General features: G+C 38.2%; 1 protein-coding gene across 6 annotated transcripts in view; it reads left to right on the plus strand.

Annotated features, from left to right (window-relative positions):
* The first annotated feature begins 1358 nt into the window (after positions 1-1358).
* YTHDC1 (YTH N6-methyladenosine RNA binding protein C1) overlaps positions 1359-19591 on the plus strand; it is a 39333-nt gene continuing 21100 nt past the window's right edge. For 2 of the 6 annotated variants that reach the window (XM_055342516.1, XM_055342532.1), the window contains exons 1-6: positions 1359-1722; positions 11728-11829; positions 12172-12503; positions 12620-13052; positions 18849-18938; positions 19410-19463. In XM_055342516.1, coding sequence (XP_055198491.1) covers positions 1695-1722; positions 11728-11829; positions 12172-12503; positions 12620-13052; positions 18849-18938; positions 19410-19463 — 1039 coding nt within the window. In that variant the 5' untranslated portion in view covers positions 1359-1694. The remainder of the gene's footprint in view (positions 1723-11727; positions 11830-12171; positions 12504-12619; positions 13053-18848; positions 18939-19409; positions 19464-19591) is intronic. The other 4 variants (XM_055342523.1, XM_055342537.1, XM_055342546.1 and 1 more) reach the window with 3 other exon arrangements.

The following is a 19591-nucleotide window of genomic DNA, read 5'->3' on the forward strand; positions in this document are numbered from 1 at the left end:
GGAGAATTCCTTAAGGGCAGAAATACTGTTGTTTATCCTTCATTCCTAAGAGTCTGATAAGCAGCTGGGTTTTACATTACCTGTTTTCTTCTTCCTCTTTTTCCTGCAGGCCCTCTTTGGGCTCCTCCCACTGACATGAGCTTGGCCTCAATTTGTTACAAAGGCCAGCAAAAAACCAAGGCACTCTACACTACTTGTCTTCCTTTGAACAAGCTGTTAGCTTTTATGTGACAATGTTGCCCTTTCTTCCCTTCAAAATTTCCTTCCCTTGTGAGCTCAGTTATGGGACAGTGAAGCTAAGGGACATTTTCAATCTTTTGGACAATGAACTTTTTAATTTATTTTAATTTATTTTTATTTTTTATTATTTATTTAATATTTTTTATTTTAATTAATTTATTTAACTTGTATATATTTATTTATTATTTATCTATTTACTTTATTTATTATTTTTATTTATTATTTTTATTTTTCCATTTTATTAATTTTATTTATCTATTTATTTATTTTTATTTTTTATTTATTTTTATTTATTTATTTTTATTTTATTCATTTATTTTTATTTTTTATTATTCATTTTTATTTATTTATTTTTATTTTTATTTATTTATTTTTATTTTTCATCTTTATTTTTAATTATTTTTATTTATTTATTTTTATTTTATTTTTTTATTTTTTTATTTTTTTGGACTATGAACTTTATGAAGATTTCCTTGCAGATTTTTTTTTTCCCCCTCCTCCCAGATTTTACCGTATCATGTAGTTAGGTAACTTTCGGCCACTTCTGTGGTTTCAGTTTCTCAAAAGTCTGTTTAAGCCGACCGTGTGCCCCCCAGCGCCTCGGTAAGTGTTTAAATCACATTTGGGACTCTGCATCACAAAGCTATACTGAGATACACCAGAACTAAGTCCCTCAAATCAACAGCAAAAGCAGCAGGCTCTTTGGGGACGAGTCAGCCGGTTGCATCCTGCGCTGCCTTTGGCTCGGCCTCGGGCACCGGGTGGGAAGAGGCGGCCGCCAAGGAGCGGCCCAGGCTTCTCCCGCCCCCGGGTTCGAGCGGAGTCTGCAGTCCCGCGGCACAGCCGGAAGCGCCTTCGCCCCGACGGGGGCCCGTCTGTTGCCTTTCCAGGGAGGAAGCGGCGCCACCCGGGCGCACCCCGCGCGGCCCACCGCCCAGCAAGCGGCGACCCGGGCGACCCAGTCCCCGAGCCGAGCCTCAAGCGGCGGACGTCCGGGCTGCGGGAGACGGGGCGACGTGACGACGTGACGACGTGACCACGCTCCCCTGCCCCGCCCCTCTCCGCACTGTGACGCTTCCAGGGAGGAACGAAGCGTAAACAGCGCAGGGCATTTCGGGAGCGGGATTGTTTCGCGCAGGAAGCAGGCTCCATTTTAGCGCCGCCCGCCGTCGCCATCTGTTTCCCTTCCCTCCCCGTCGCCCCCTCCCGTCCCCGAATCCCAACGACAGGGCCGGGCCTGGGGCGCCAGGGGTTGCAGTGAAAGGAGGAAGGGAAGGAGCAGGAAGGGAAAGGGCGAGTGAGGAGGGTGAGCGGCGGAGGCCAAGTGAGCAGCGCGCAGCCCAGCGGCCGGACTGACGGACGTGCCCGAGCCACGGCTGCCGCGGCTGCGGCGCCCGCGCGAGTCGCATCGAAGCGGCGGCGGCGGCGGCGGCGGCGGAAATAGGAGGGGAGCAATGGCGGCCGACAGCCGGGAGGAGAAAGGTTAGTGCGGAGAAAGGTGACCGGGCGGAGGCGACGCTCTGGAGTGGTGGGTGAGCCGCGGCGTCGTGGCGGGGTGGGGGTGGGGGTGCGGGCGGGGGCGGGGGCGGGGGCGGGGAGGTCAGCTTGCCCCGCGCCCGGCCGGTGCTGCCCATCCGGGGCACTCGGACTCCCTGGAAGAGCCCAACCGGGCCTGCCTCTTCGTCCTCGGTGTCCGTTCGACCTAGTACTCCGCGTCGCCTCGGGTGGTGGTTCTTAATCCTGCTCCCCCTCTTGCCTTTCCGTTTCGCAGTCCTGGGCGCGGCTGAGGGGCAGGCCCCCAGGTTTACTTCCTGGTAGGGTGATGCAGATGTAATGCGTATTTTCCGGACGACTCTTTCTTTTAGGCAGAATTCCGAGAGCCCTTAATGCCACGATCAAGACTGGCAGCCGAGTTGGGAGAGCAGTGTTTTAAGAAGTTTGTTACAGGTGCAGTTAGTGGTCTCGAAAAAAATACCTGCAAGTCACTTACGGCGCTTCCTGTTAAATAGGGCAAAGTGGCAAGAATTGCTCTTTTGGTTTTTCGGACCCTTGTTTTGGAAGACGTTATGTTTGGAAAGATACTTATCTGATGTAGACTTGGCGCGGACACGCACACACACAAACACACACACACACACACACACAAAAAAAAAAAAAAAAGGAAAGAAAATCCTGGCCGCTATTCTGATAGAAACAAATTGTGCTAGCCCCCAAAGGATACGACGGGAACAAATGGGAGTAATTTATAGAAAGCTGTAGGAATAACAGTACAGTGAAATACAGGAAGAACTGGTGTTGGCAGAGTGGAATGTCATGTGCTTTGAAATACCGACCTCCCAGGCCTACAGGTAGGAGTACATATCCCGGATCATTACCCGTCTAGCGAGTGATCTGCACTGGATGCTGCTTTTGGGGGGGGGGGGGTCTTTTTCTAACTTCAAGATTACCTTGGTAGTTTTGGAAAGGTTATAGTTGATAAAAAAAAAAAAATACGGCACAGCTGCTGCTCTGGATCTCACAGATCTACTTGTCTGTGTGGCTAATTAACTTGGGGGTGGGGGATTTGTTAAATGGATTCTAGGGTCAAGTTGCACGTAGGCCATGATCTCTTTATTTTTTCTCTTTAAGAGGAAGAAGAGCCTTCATGCTTCAGCAAACTGCTCAAGAATAGGGACAGGCTTGGGAAGTGGCACGTGGGAATATGTTTCAGATGTTGATGCTGTCTTAAGGCAATTTAGTGATTAGGTTGCACTAGTGTAAGGAATTTTCATTGAATCTTACCCCTCCCCACCCCCACCCCCCCTTTGAGAAGTTTGAAAGGAATGTGCACTTCAGGTTGCACGGTGATAGTGATGAGAAGAAACTGCTTTTAATTACTAGTAAAGTCAGTTATTAAAGTAGATGATTTTAATTAACAAATTATTTCGGTCACCATTTGTATCAGAGTGTATGTAATCTATGAGCTGTGTGTGTGGGAGTGGGTGGTGGTTGTGGTGGGTGAAATAGACCAAATACAAAATGAGTAAGTCAAGTACTTCCCAAGAATTCATTGTTAAAACGAACATAATTGTTGCCAGTAATGAAGTAGATACAGTAATGTAATGTACATTGTGGAAAGAAGTAGGCTATGTTTAAAAAAAATTTTTTTTTTTTGAAATGGATTTAGTGCAATCCAAACACACTTTATAACATTTTTAGGGACTTAAAATGCCACCTATTAGCAATACTTAGGATAAGTCATCCAGCTTTTGAAAGATCTTACATTTGTGTAGTTTTTAAAAAACTTAATCTCTGTAGCTGAATTTACATCTATTTTAAAATCTCTGATATAAGTGCTTACCTTTATAGTTTAGATCAAAGATTGTCTCTAGTTAACTGGGAAAGCTAGCAAATACAAACTTGGAATTGTTTATTGTGTAGTAAGATTTCTAGGATAACTTATTTTGCAAATCAGGAAACTAAGGTCCAAGGTGTCTCACTTAATCATTGTCACACAACTAGAATAATAAGCAGAATTAGAATACCTAATTCACTCTTCCTTCCCATACTTCAACAAGAAAAAGTGGGAAGTGAAGTACTTACTGTCATTAGTAATCTTATATGAAACATTATGAAATTATAAAGTTAAGCTCTCTAAGAATCTTAGACTTGTCACAGGCCTTAGATGATTTCATGAATGGTGTAGAATCATGATAAGAACTGAACTTAAGTTGCAGAAATTTGCTGTTAGTCACAGAACAGTTAAAAGACTTGGTTATAGATAGAGTCCTTGGATTATTGGGCTTTGTACATTAACTGTATAACAGACATTAACTTTTATAATGCTCTATAATACCCGTACTTAGAAGCTGAAACCTATATATGACAAATTGCCAACTCCCTCTGATTCCTGTGGTGATTCTATGTCCAAAAAGTGGATTTGAAAGATACTGGAATGTTGGTGGTGTTAACTAATGGTAGTTTTTCTATGTAAGGAATGCATGTCTTTTCTATTTTAAACCTCTTGTGTTCATTTTATTTCTTAAGCTCTTAGGAAGTTCTCTCCGAAAAACAATGTAAAAGTTTAATATACCCAAAATGAGGATAATGAGTTACCACTTTAATAAGTAACGTGCTTTCCACATTACCAGACTGAAAGCTCCATCAGGGCCAAGAGTGTGTCTCTCTTGTTCACCAGATTCTTGGTGAACAACAGTTAATCATGACTCAGTGCCTTGAATAAATGACTTCCAAGGTTGGACTCCATTGGTAACTGTGAGACGTTTGTTACTGCTATCCAAAGCTAAGAGTTTTCTCCATTTAATTTGTTTGTACACACAGTCACACAGGCAAGTACATATAAATATGCACACACAGTTGTATATATACATACACATGTTCTATGTACGTAGTATAGCCCTCACTGTAGTGAGTGCTTAGAAAGAGGTTGACTGTTTTTAAAATATTTATTTATATATTTACGAGGAGGGAGAGAGAGAGAGAGAGAGAGAGAGAGTCAGGCAAAGGGAGAAGCAGGATCCCTGCGGGGAGCTCCATGTGGGACTCTATCCCAGGACCCCCGGAATCTCACCCTGAGCCGAAGGCAGAGATATTCAATCACTGAGCCACCCAGATGCCCCAAAGGTTGACCTTATTTTGGTCCACTTTAGAGTTTTAGAAAGCATAGACTATGTATTTGGTATTCCAGTGTATTTGTTCTACTCAATAGAAATAGGATAAAAAATTTAAAATGCTCTCCTTAGGCTTCAGATTGTATGCTTATTGGAGAGCAGCAAATTTGGGTGGGGTGGAAAATGTTAAGTCTCTATACTTCATTTAGCGGAATGACAGTTTTGAATAACAAAACACTAACTGAGACTGGTCTAATGTTAAATGTAACAGAAGGGGAGGTTCCAGAAAATCTTGGTGTCAAAGCCCATTAAAACTATATTAAATGAATTAAAAGATACAGTGTATTTCGGTGTTCTGTGTTGTAAAACAGGATGTGTAGTATATTTAACTGCCAGGTTTTCTTTAAGTACACTAGGTCTTAGTTTGTTTCTGGACCCTCAAATAAATAATACTTTGTATCTCCTGATCCAGAAGCTTTAGGGTCCTAAACAAAGGACTGTGGCTGTGTCTCAGATAAAGGTTAATTTTCTACACTGATAACCCCAGAGTTAAGGTTTGTGGCCTTCCTGGGCCAGGAATTTCAAGATTAAGGTGTAATTCTGGTATGCTAAGAGCACTGAATTTTTCACAGATGATTGCACTTCCCCAGAGGAGTCAAGCTAGCAGCAACCTGCATTTTTGTTTTATTTTTTTTCATTTTTGTTTTATTTTTGAAGCAACATTTAAGTCAGTCAATTTCAAATGGAAATACGAGTTTGGGAATCCTCTTGAAACTTTGGAAGATTGGACAACATGGTGCTTGAATTTTGTTGAAGTAGTTAATCCACTAGAATTGTGTAGGATTGTCCTTGCTATTTCTATTTCATAAAGTCTCTTACATGCCAATTTTTTTTTGCAGCTATTTAACATTATTCGGGAGTTACTGCATCCTGGGGTCAGGCAGATAAAGATAAAGTACTTGTTTGATAGTTAATGTAGGTATTAGGCTAAAGAAAAGTAAAAGAGCAAGGATAGTTTGTGTGCAGGCAGTATTTGTGTATATATATATATATATATATACACACACACACACACACACACACACACACACACACACACACATATTTACCAGGCATAAACCCAGATTGTCTTTTGTAAACCTTGACATACTCCACCTTCTCTGTATCAGCACTGTTCCTGCTGGTTGCTTGCAGGTGAGAATCTGGGTCTTGAATGACCAAATAGCCCTTCTAAAAATGCAAGGTGTGTGCATTTTTGTATTGAATCCTTGTAGTCTTCACAACAGTGTCTAAGAGCTATATCGTATTATAATTGTTAGGGTATAACTTTTGGATGAATTTTAGTTGTAAATAGCAGTACTATTTAATGAATAATTTTGAGCTAATTGTGACAAAATTCATTTTGTGGCATCTTAAACAGTTTTGAGTTTTTAAAATAATTTTTTAAAAATACTCTTTTTTTTTTTTTAAAGCTTTTATTTATTTATTCATCATAGACATAGAGAGGCAGAGACACAGGCAGAGGGAGAAGCAGGCTCCATACCAGGAGCCCGACATGGGACTTGATCCTGGGACTCCAGGATCGTGCCCTGGGCCGAAGGCAGGCGCTAAACCGCTGAGCCACCCAGGGATCCCCAAAATATTGTATTCTTTATACAGACTTAACCAAAAACTACATGAAGTGCTTTATCTCAAATATTACTAGTTATTTTTGTAGTATGTGAATTGTATGTTCATAGAATTCTTCTTAATCTGACATTTGTTAACCTTTGTTCATTTCACTCTTAATAGTCTTAGGTTGGGGTGCAGCTGTTAGGCTACTATGAAGGAATTGAATGTAAAATGCACAGAATGATAATAATACAATATACAGTATATTTTAAGACAGTGATTCAAAATTATTAAACATTTGTTTTAAAAATAAAATAAAAATTAAGTTTTTTTTAAATAAAATTAAATTTATTAAGGTACTTTAAATATCACTCTAGAGAACTACTGGGTGTTATTTTGTCTCTTAAGAGAATTTTTTTCCCCAAAAAGGATATTCCAGTGATGATTGGTCTTCAGCAGCAGTAGCTTCTGAGAAATTAAAATAACGATTTACTTTAGGGCAGCCTGGGTGGTTCAGCGGTTTAGCGCCGCCTTCAGCCCAGTGATCCTGGAGACTGGATGAGTCCCACGTCAGGCTCCCTGCGTGGATCCTGCCTCTCCCTCTGCTCGTGTCTCTGTCTCTCATGAATAAATAAATTTTAAAAAATCTTAAAAAATATGTTTACTTTATAATTACTTCATTCTGGGTTGAAAAAGTGAAATAAGTACAAAGTGTACTTTTCCTAGCCATGAAAGAAGTGGTCAGAGAAAGCAGCTTAAATTAGCTTTGTAATAGCTCAGTACTATAAGTACTCAACCTTTTAAAACTGTATTTCGGTTTTTAAAAACACACCTTACATTTGTAATTAAAATCCTTAAGTTTAAACAAAACTAAGTTGATGGTTGGTGATAGTTGAAAACACCCACCAAGTATCTGACACTTCTACCATCTGTTAGGTGGAGTCTGTTTTCCTCTATTTGAAACTCGGGTTGACTTTTGTAATTACCTCTGAATAAAATACTGACCTGAGCTTCTACCTGGCCTTTTCTCTTTTGGGATATACATCTTTAGAGTTCTAAACCACCATGTAAAAAGTCTGCCTACCTTGAAGCTGCCATGGTGGAGAGTGCCCACAGAAAGAAACGCCCTGGAAGCTTTAGCTGTTTTGAGTCTTCCCAGTATAGGTGCCAGCCAGACACGGAATGAACAAGGCTTCAGGTGATTCTAGCCCTAGCCACCCTCTGAACTGCAACCACATGAGAGACCTTAGTTGAGCCCAGAACCATCAGCAGAAATAAATAACAAATGATTTATTGTTTTAGCCACTAAGTTTGGGGATTTGTAGTTATACAGCAATAGGTACTCGGAACATGTATTTATTTATTAAAAAAAGAAGAGGATTTTTGTGTTCTGGACCAGATTTTGTGTTATCATGTACCCTAGTCATGAGCACAAAGGTTTGTGGCAGGCAGGGCTTATTAGAATCTGATAGTGATAGGGAATGGCTTATAGGTTAAAACACATTCAAATAAGTGTGCTCCTTTTCCTTTCCCCAAACACTGGTCTTTTTATTCTAAATGCCTCTTACCAGAAGTGAAGAAACTGGAGCTCAGACTGGGACCTTCCTGAAGATACCTAGCTCTTATATGATAACCTGGATTTTCTTTCTTCTAGATCCAGATCTTTCTCCTGTATATTATATTTAAGTGAATATATAAGGGGTTTTAGTAATGGAGAAAATAATTTAAAATGTCATTTATATTAAGGCTTGGCATACTATTTTTTGTAAAGGGTCAGATAGTAAATAATATTTTAGGCTTTGGGGGCCACATAGGGTTTGTCACATGTTCTATGCCCCCCCTCCCCCCCTTAAACATAACCTCTTTAGGATGCAAAAAACATTACTGATAAATAAACCATAGGCTGAATTTGTTCTGCAGGTCTTTTGCCAGTATTGGGATTAAATACCACAGTTCGATTATTTTTTTTTAAATGTTTTTTTTCTTTAAGATTTTATTTATTTATTCATGACACACACACACACACAGGCAGAGACACAGGCAGAGGGAGAAGCAGGCTCCATGCAGGGAGCCCGATGTGGGACTCGATCCCAGGTCTCCAGGATTACACCCTGGGCTGTAGGCAGCGCTAAACCGCTGCGCCACCAGGGCTGCCCCCACAGTTCGATTATTGATATCATGAAATATAAAATGGATAAAAATAAGTAGACCATCAAGTTAGGATGTAGTGTTTGATCTTAAAGTAAATTTCAAAATGCTATAATGTCAATTATACAGAGCTCTGTGGTACATTAGTTTTTTTTTTTTTTTAAAGATTTATTTATTTATTCATGATGGACACAGAGATTGAGAGAGAGGCAGAGACACAGGAGGAGGGAGAAGCGGGCTCCATGCCGGGAGCCCTATGTGGGACTTGATCCTGGGACTCCAGGATCGCGCCCTGGGCCAAAGGCAGGCGCCAAACCGCTGAGCCACCCAGGGATCCCCTAAACATGACTCTTTAATAATATTTTGCATTTTTGTTATACTTTGTTTAAAGGTTTTTTTTTTTTTTTAATACTCCCCATCTAATTTAACTCTAGATTTAGAAAACCTGAACTGTAGGCTTGTACCTATCTATCTCTAGACATGAATTTGGCCACCCTATACTTATGTATCTGTGAAGTAATAGATGAAAAACCATACTTTAGGTGTTTCATATATGTATATAAGATATGTGTGAAAGTGCCAAATGTTAAAAAAGTAAGTATTGCTTAATATTTGTTGTCCTAAAAATTTGTAGCTTAAAAACAGCAGCTAGTCTCTGCATTTGACTTAATACAGTTAAGACTTTTTTAAACAATACCTTTTTATAGGGAACCCATGATTTAAATATGCCTGAAATTTGCATTGATTTAAATTAACCTGAGCAGTTCCTTCATTCTGTGTTAGATTTAGCATATATAAAGTATATAACTTCATGTAAATGTTCGGGCTTTCCGGTTGATTCTGTAATACAGAGCTAGTAATTTCATGGAAAGATTTGTGTAGCACTATATTTACTTAATTGCCTATTTCATTGTGATAGGCTTTTTTTTTTTTTTTTTTTTGGTTTAGAAATGTAATTTTTGTGAAGATCTGTTGGATTTACTTTTTTATTGACTGGAGAGCTAAAGTAAGGAAATCCATATAGTATGTATATTCATTTTAGAAAAATAGTAAAGTCCACTCTTTTTTTTTTTTTTTTTTTAAGATTTATTTGACAGGGTGCACAGCAGCTGAGCCACCCAGGTGCCCCCTTGATGTTCTTGGCAGCAACTGTGTCTGACTCAAAATACTAAGGAAGATGTGCTCTTAAACAGCAACTGTGTCTGACTCCAAATACTGAGATGTTACTTTTTCTGTACCCTGTGTAACCTTGTTTTCTTTCATATACCTACATTAAATATTTTAGTTCTCTTCAGTCACTGATTTCTGTCCCCCTTTGGAGATACTTTAGTTTCATTTATCCTGTTTATAGACCTTAAGTCAGGTTAGTAGCCCTTGCTATAATTTTGAATGGGCTTTGCTTTTTGACTGGAAATGTAATTGTCCTATCTCATCAGTGTTCATGACTTTATATTTCCCTTTACCACACTTTAAATTTGGGAAGATAAGCACCAGAATGCTTAGGTTCAAAGCATTTACCGTTAGCTTTAGTGTATTATTAAAAAAAAATCAATTTTATTTTATTTTTAAAAAGATTTTTTTGTATTTGAGAGTGAGCATGAGCAGGGGCAGATAGAGAGAGAAGCAGGACCTCCCCCCCCCCCCCACAGGAGGGAGTTGGACCTGAGGCTCAGTCCCAGGACCTGAACTGAAGGCAGATGCCTAACCAGCTGAGCTACCCAGGCACCCCTATTAAAAAAAAATTAAAGTAGTAAATATTTGCATGTATTTCTAGGATTTATTTTGTTCTGTTGGATGTGGCAGGAATTAAGGATGCAGTGCAAATACTGAGTTACAGGTTTTCATGATCATTAGTATGTCAGTTATAGTCAATAGTTCTCTTGTCTAAACAAGTTAACATGTTTCGTAGTTTATATCAGCAGCCTGAAATGTTTTTGATTGTGCAGCACAAAAGTACTCTTTGTGTGTGTGTGTGCGTTTTTGTTTTTTTTTTTTAACCTTTCAACCACTCCACAAATGTTAACTTCCCATATTGTTTTTCTTGAGGTCATTTGCCCCTAATTTTCTCTGTGGATACATGCAGACACACTTTTTCTGAACCAAATGTCAGTTGCAGGCATGATACTTTTTTGTTCTTGAATACCTAAGTATGTATTTCCTAAGAATTAGGACATTCACTTAATGATAGTACTATCAAAATCAGGAAACAGTGATATTTATTATAATCTACAGACCTTATTATAATTTCACTAGCTTCCCAGTTATGTTTTTTATTCAGTTATGTCTTTTTTATTCTCCTTTAATCTGGAGTAATTTCTTACTGCTTGTAGTGCATGACCTTTCATTTTGGTTTATTTGATATTTTGTCACATATAAGTTCAGAGTTTGCATTTTTTTAGGAATATCACAGATGGGGCAGCCTGGGTGGCTCAGCGGTTTAGTGCTGCCTTTGGCCTGTGGCCTGGTCCAGGAGACCCAGGATCAAGTCCCACATCGGGCTTCCTGCATGGAGCCTGCTTCTCTCTATGCCTCTCTCTCTCTTCTCTCTCTTTCTGTGTCTCTCATGAATAAATAAATAAAATCTTTAAAAAAAAAAAAGGAATATCACAGATGTGTTGTGTGCATCATGCCAGGTGGTCTGTGATACTGATTTGACTCACCTTGGTTAAGTTTGAATCTGTCATCTTCCTCTACTTAAAATTATTTTTTCTTGGTAATCAAGAAGTATCTTGAGTACACATCCTTATTTAAGTGTGTGTGTTTATGTTACCTGCATGTATTTCTGTACTAATATTTTGTGTACGTTTTAGAGCAGTTAGAAAAATGAGAAATTATATGATGGGATACAGATATAGAAGTTCTTGACATTTTCTTTTCTCATAGTTTATCCTTTCATATTCTATGGGGTGGGTGTATACTACTACTCCTGGCTTCGTAGGAGGTCTGTATCATGTTCTTTACTGTGAATGGTTTTATAGAATTAGTCTTGTATTTGGTCCTGAAATAAAAGGTCTTTGAGGGTTATGTTTTCATATTTACTTAGACCCAACATAGTAGTAGTAAAATATAAATGCTTCATGGTAATGATTTTTCCCTATTTTTAATTTTTTGCTTTCAGATGGAGAACTTAATGTTCTTGATGATATTTTGACTGAAGTACCAGAACAGGATGATGAACTTTATAATCCAGAGAGTGAACAAGATAAAAACGAGAAGAAGGGTATGTAATATTTTTAAATTTTGTTAAAATAAGTTTAAATAGAGATTTAATTTATTAAGAAAGTGACTTTGTTTTTTTTCTTATTCCTTGAATCTGTTAACACCAAAAGTACAATCATAACAAACTATGGTACCCAATTCTATATGAATAAAAGTGATCTATTGTTTTTCAAATGGGTAGTATTTATATTTGCAAGCTTTTTTAATGATTAACATTTTAGAAAACATTTTAAAGAAATTTGCCTTTTTTTTTCCTCTGGTACATATTATCTGTCAGTCTTTGGTGAAGCAAATAGAATGCCTAAAACACTTTTATATGCTTTCTTTAAATTGTATTTTTAAGGATCAAAAAGAAAAAGTGACCGAATGGAATCTACTGACATCAAGCGACAAAAACCTTCTGTTCATTCAAGACAGTTGATTTCTAAGCCATTGAGCTCATCTGTTAGCAACAACAAAAGAATAGTTAGTACAAAGGGAAAGTCAGTTGGAGAGTATAAAAATGAGGAATATCAAAGATCTGAAAGAAGCAAGCGTTTAGAAGCTGATCGGAAGATTCGTTTGTCTAGCAGTGCTTCTAGAGAACCTTATAAGAGTCAACCTGAAAAAACTTGTCTACGGAAAAGAGATCCTGAAAGGAGGACCAAATCCCCTACACCAGATGGTTCTGAGGTAGTAAGTGTTATTGCAGATGTAAAACAAAGCAATTCTTATTGAGGCTTTAGAACTATTTATTCACTCTGACCTTGTCTGTTATATGACTGCTGATTCCCTTTTTTTTTAAACATCAGAGAATTGGGCTTGAAGTGGATAGACGTGCAAGCAGATCCAGCCAATCTTCTAAGGAAGAAGTAAACTCTGAAGAATATGGCTCTGACCATGAGACTGGCAGCAGTGGTTCTTCTGATGAACAAGGCAATAATACTGAGAATGAAGAGGAAGGGGTAGAAGATGTGGAGGAAGATGAAGAAGTAGAAGAAGATGCAGAGGAAGATGAAGAAGTAGATGAAGATGGAGAAGAGGAGGAGGAGGAGGAAGAAGAGGAGGAGGAGGAGGAAGAAGAGGAGGAGGAGGAGGAGGAAGAAGAATATGAACAGGATGAGAGAGACCAGAAGGAAGAGGGAAATGATTATGATACTCGAAGTGAAGCTAGCGACTCTGATTCTGAATCCGTTTCCTTCACAGATGGATCTGTTAGATCTGGTTCAGGCACAGATGGATCAGGTACTAATTTTTGTATATACAAGTTTGTCTTTAAAAAAAAAATACCTGATTTTTTTCTGAACATGCTTTAGTTGAATTATGAAATACTTCGAGATGTGGGATGTTAGTAAGGTTGTCTTGTGATTTTTTTTTTTATAATTATATGCTTTTGAGTATTATATATACATTTGAGTAAGATTTATATATCTTAGTAAATCTGCTTCCCAGCTTCTTATTGATTGTATTCTAAATGAATACAAATCTGATTACTATATGGAAATGTATTTCAGGTTTTAATGTTATAAATTCTTAAAATTTTTTAAAGATTTATTCATGAGAGACACACACAGAGAGAGGCAGAGACACAGGCAGAGGGAGAAGCAGGCTCCATGCAGGGAGCCTGATGCAGGACTTGATCCCTGGACTCCAGGATCACACCCTGAGCTGGAGGCAGATGTGCTTAACTGCCAAGCCACCCAGGTGTCCCAATTCTTAGATTTTCATACTAGTGAACAGGTTATTTAAACACTGATGTCTGATGTACTTGAAATACATATATATATATTTTTTTTAAAGATTTTTTTATTTTATTTTTTTTTTTTTATTTATTAGAGACAGAGAGAGAGAGAGAGAGGCAGACAGAGAGAGAAGCAGGCTCCACGCCGGGAGCCTGACATGGGACTCGATCCTGGGTCTCCAGGATCACGCCCTGGGCTGAAGGCGGCGCTAAACCGCTAAGCCACCGGGGCTGCCCATGTACTTGAAATATATTGATATGGAACTTGTCTACTAGGTATTGCAGTATTTCCACGTTCAGTGCCTTTAGATTTCTGTCTTATGGTAATAGAAATTAAAACAACTTATTCTTTCTCTTGGGCGTACACACTCTTTTTCCAATTCTCTATCTGTAGGCTGACTGACTTGGGCAGGATCTCCCAAAGGCTGGGTGTAAAAAGTACAAGAGGTGGAAAATAGGAGTTTAAAATTCTTGTGGAGAAATTAAGAGCTTTCTTGGGTCATTCCTTCAGTACTACATGTCCTACCACTTTATCCCTATCTGATCTACGAGATGTAAATAATAGGAATGGTAGGTAGTTGTCACTAGTTTAAGGTGGGGGGATCTTTTGAAGGGAAATTCAGAGTGTACAACAACAAGGAGCGGTCAGGGTACTTAAGAAATCTATTGCCCATTTTATGATGATTATGCTTACTGTCATGGCTATCCTTTGTCAGGATACAGCCAGATATGCTACATATGCTAAATGAATGAAACGTTGGAATATTAAGAAAAAATGCATTCTTTTATATAGGATCGTTATAACTTCATTATTATTATTATTTTTTAAAGATTTTATTTATTCATAGAGACAGAGAGAGAGGCAGAGACACAGGCAGAGGGAGAAGCAGGCTCCACGCAGAGAGCCTGACGTGGGACTCGATCCAGGGTCTCCAGGATCACGCCCTGGGCTGCAGGCGGCGCTAAACCGCTGTGCCACCAGGGCAGCCCATAACTTCATTGTTATAAAATTTTATCATTTTTATAGTACATTCTTATTAATATCATTTTAATAGTACATTGTTAGTAAATCATATTCTTAAAATTGAATAGATGATAGAGCAGATGGCCAGCTATTTTCTAGAGATTGGTAACTGAAATGCTTTCAACCTTTTGCTCACTGGAATTCTAGGTTTGGGAGTTTTTTTTTTCTTTTAAGATTTTATGTATTCGTGAGAGACAGAGAGATTGGCAGAGACATAGGCAGACGGAGAAGCAGGCTCCCTACAGGGAGCTTGATGCAGGACTCCATCCCAGAACCCTGGGATCACAACCTGAGCCAAAGGTAGACGCTCTACCACTGAATCACCTAGGTGCCCCTAGTGAGGATTTTGAAGGGGGTTAAAGAGTTAAACTGAGTAGATGAGTAGTTGCAGTTGATATAAAACTTTGTAGAATTTTTTTTTTTTTTAAAGATTTACTTGAGAGTGAAATCAAGAGAGAATGTGAGCAGGGGTGGGGGTGCAGAGGGAGAGGGAGAAGCAGACTCCTCCCTCCCCCCCAGCAGGGAGTCGAATGCGAGGCTTGACCTTAGGACCCTGGGATTGTGAACTGACCTGAAGGCAGAGGTTTAACCAGCTGAGCCACTCAGGTGCCCCAAACTATGTAGAACCTTTAATTGCACTCTCCCATCACATTTTTTTTTTCAAACTGATGGGATAACATATCTTTAATAATTGATAATAATGGATAGAGAACAAAAAGTACATGACAGTGAATGTTCATTTATTGTGATGAATGTGTGTCGGGGACATTTTATTATCGGAATCTTTTGTATATCCATGTTAAGAATTCTTATTTGTCTTAATATAAGTCAAACAAGGAAGACTTACTTAAATGAGTAAGATCTGAAATAATCTGCATTTTAAAAAATCTGCATTTTTAACAAGCTCCTAGGTGATGTTAATCACTAGCAAGGTACTTGATAATCCATATTTTTTGTGAATAAGATATTTCAACTTGAATGGTAGCCCATGGTTTCATGAACCTTGATATTAAAACTGTTTATTAGAAGAGATTTATTGTTTTAAAAGTGATATCTGGAATTCTTACTTTGCTTATTAAAGGAAATTGGGGGATGCCTGGGTGGCGCAGCGGTTGGGCGTCTGCCTTTGGCTCAGAGTATGGTCCCAGAGTCCCAGAATGGAGTCCTACAATCGGGCTCCCTGCATGGAGCCTGCTTTTCCCTCTGCCTGTGTCTCTGCCTCTCTCTCTCTTTCTTTCTCTCTCTCTGCATCTCATGAATAAATACAATCTTTACCAAAAAAAAAAAAAAAAAAAAAAAAGAAAAGAAAGAAAAATAAAGGAAACTGGGTTTTCCTTGGAAGATTCCTTATGTGCAACATGTTTTAGAGACTGTATCTAGTGTGCAGGAAGTTATTATTTAAAGATTTATTTATTTATGAGAGACACAGAGAGGCAGAGACATAGGCAGAGGAGAAGCAGACTGCCTGCAGGGAGCTTGATGTGGGACTCGATCCTGGGACCACAGGAACCACAGGATCATGCCCTGAGCCAAAGGCAGATGCTCAACTGCTGAGCCACCCAGGTGTCCTGGAAGTTACTATTTTTAATCAGGGAGTAGTTTCTCATAAAAATGTGTGAAAGAAAAAGGGGTGAATTTGGAACTCCTTAAGTAGGAGATGTCTATTTTTTTTTCAAGATTTTTTTAGTTTTAGAGAGTATGAGGGACAGGCTGGGGGTGCTGGGGTGGGTAAAGGGAAAGAGAATCTCCAGCACTCCCTGCAAAGTGTGGAACCTGACCCTGCGTTTAATTTCGGGACGCTGAGTTCCTGACGTGAGCTGAAATCAAGAGTTGGACACTGAACTGACTGAGCTACCCAGTCACCCCAGGAGATGTCTATTTTTGAACACAAGGGATTATGGTTTAGTTTCTATAATATGAGTTTTCTAGATTCTAGTTTTCTAGTACCTTTTTTTGATTCGGAAGGGGTATACTTTGGTGGTCATTCAAAGTTTGTTAGATCACTTTCATTGTTCTTTTGACCTGAGAATAATAGAGGAGATCATAAACTTAAGAGCAGTGGGAGTGTTTTATACAAAAACAGACGAAAAATCCTTGGAGATTTCTAATGATAATTTATTTTTAAAAGTTGAAATTTTCTCTTAGAAAACCAAACAGTTGAGCAGGATCCTCAACTTTGTTCCTTTTTTTTCTGTATCACATTAGTGAGAGATCCTTTCAGTACTTTAAACGGTATTGTTTTTAATCAGCATCAGGTGTGTATTATTAGTGGTCGATTCATAATGATTAGACTCTTACATGCGCAGAGAAAAAATGATAAGAAACATACTAAAATTTTTAAATAAAAAATTAGTAAGGTTTTACTTTTTAGTCTCTGTCATTCATTGATGCACTGAATTGGGTTTCTGCTGAGTGCTAGGCACGATATAGGAATATGTATCCAGTAACAAAACACATGTATGAGAAAGAGATTGAGGATTTGACAAAATCTTCTGTTTCTCATCTATTTGGGTGAGGTTTTCTAGTAATTTTACACTAAAAAGGCTTTAGTCTGTTCACTTGAAGTCTTATAGTTGGCCCTGAGGAAAAGGATTCTTAAAATTTTTAGAAGTTCAGACATCATTCAAAGCAAGCAAGCCTGGAAATAAATGCTTTTCTCTGTAGCTGGTTGTTTTGAGATATTATTATGCCCCCATGGTTGCTGGCTTTAAATGAGCTTGGTTTTGTAATTGTGCCAGTATTTACTGCCCTGCTCTTCTTTCAGCCCTGTGTTAGGAAAATCATCACGTAACAAACTTCGTGTTATGTCTGTTTGGACAGACAGCAGTACATAATAAAAGGAAAGAAGATATTTAAAGAAAAGGAATGTAGAATGTTGTTGGAATTTTCCATCTTCAAACGAATTAGACTTGGAATTCAGGAGTAGAAGTAAAATATCTTTTCTATTTGCTCAATCAGAAGAGAGCTCAGGTCTTGTACTTTCAAGGTAGAGGAACTTGCATTTGAAACTAGGTTCTACCATCCAGGAACATGGGACCCTGGCCAAGTTGCCTAGCTACTCCTCTTTTCTGTAAATGAGAATAATAGCTTTAAGGATCTTATGAGCTTATTATGAGGATTAGGGAGGTAATTTAGCTAAATCTTTTTAAATAGGTAACTCCTTTTTGTTACATAATAGAAAATTGTATGCAGGATCATTTCGTTTTAGCTTTTGCTATTTTTATAAAAATAAATGTGTGCATTTTCTGCCATGTTTATTCCTTCTCTCCTGGCTGAAAAGTAACTTATAATGATATAATTAAAATACCAATAAACGTAGACAGGAGAGCCTAATTCCATTTTAAGTCTTTGTTTATATGCTTATAAAGTTCCAAATTAAGCTTGAAATTGTTCTTAAATGACGGGTAATGCAGACCTCTTCTGTCGACTGGACATTCTCAGCTTTTTAGTAGAAACGTATAGGCTATTCATAACATTTTAGAAGTAAATTTTAAATTCAATTTGAAAAGAACAGTAATCCAAGAGGGAAATGGACAAGAAGAATGGAATTGAAGACATAAAAGCAAGCAGTGGCAGCCAGAACAGAAATCCCTAACTTACTCTAGTGTATTACTATTTTTTGACAGTTGGAAAGTTTTGAGTTCTGGGGTTTGTCAGACATCTAAGAATCAGCGTTGGAATTGTACTGAACAATGATAGTATACTTTTTTAGAGAGATGACTAGAACAGTGGTATCTGGTATATAGAAAGAAACACTATTTTTTTACTGAAATTAAAGCTGTGTTTGCTTTGCAGATTTTTCCTTCTCTTGGAAAATGTTATTCAGTACTACTTTTATGTAGGATAAGTAGTTCTCAGTTATGACCATGTGCTTTTAATTTGATTGAAGTTGATGGGAGAAACAACATGTTTGTTTTTTGAACATTTTTTTTTTAAGATTTTATTTATTTATTCATGAGAGACAGAGAGAGAGAGAGAGAGAGAGAGAGAGAGAGAGGCAGAGACACAGGCAGAGGGAGAAGCCGGCTCCATGCAGGACGCGGCTGCATGATCACGCCCCAGACTGAAGGTGGCGCTAAACCGCTGAGCCACCGGGGTTGCCCTGAACAGTGTTTTTGAAATGGAATACCTTCTGAGGAACCTAAGGGATTAGAGAAGAGATTAGCAATGAGTAGTATTTAGGGATTGTGCAAAAACCAGGCATATGATATATTCTTATTTGAGTACCTGTACCTATATTGTAATGTTTTCAAAAATCTTGTTTGATTCTTTTTAGATGAGAAAAAGAAGGAAAGGAAGAGAGCTAGAGGAATTTCTCCAATTGTTTTTGATAGAAGTGGAAGCTCTGCATCGGAATCATACGCAGGTATCCTCATTTTACTTTTATTTGTGATCATATCTGACTGATTCTAATATAATTTGCTGTAGAAAGTGTGGAGGCTGTAGTTTAGTGTGAATTTGTTGATGTTCATTAGTATTGATTTTTGGCATGTTCAGTGTAATACTTCTAGAGGAAACTAAGCTTTTTCTTATTATTTTAATCCTGTTCTGTTACTGCTTAAGTGGAATTTCACTTTTTTTTTTTTCTTGGAAGATGATGATTCAGTGACTAGTTTTCTGAGTGGGAAACTGTTCAGATATACATACTTAAAAAAAATTCAAACAACCCAAAAAACAAAACACTCGTACACATTGAGAAGTATTTTTTTTTGTGTGTGTGGGTGCGCCAGGAAGAATAATTTGTCTTGAATGAGAACTTTATGTGACAAGACTGTAGAAATTTTGTCTTATCTCTATTAAAGCTCAATCTGAACAAATGTACTTTGGCTAAATACAGGTTCAGAAAAGAAGCATGAGAAATTATCATCTTCCGTTCGTGCTGTCCGAAAAGGTATCATTTAAATTTGAAATTGTTTTCATTGCATGCTGCATAAAGTCATTATTTTGCCTTATTAGTTCTCCATTAATGGTTGGTTTTAATGTAGTAATGTTCTGATATATTACATTAAAAAAAAAGGG

The sequence above is a fragment of the Nyctereutes procyonoides genome, unplaced genomic scaffold, assembly GCF_905146905.1.
Source record: "Nyctereutes procyonoides isolate TBG_1078 unplaced genomic scaffold, NYPRO_anot_genome, whole genome shotgun sequence".
NCBI lineage: Eukaryota > Metazoa > Chordata > Mammalia > Carnivora > Canidae > Nyctereutes > Nyctereutes procyonoides.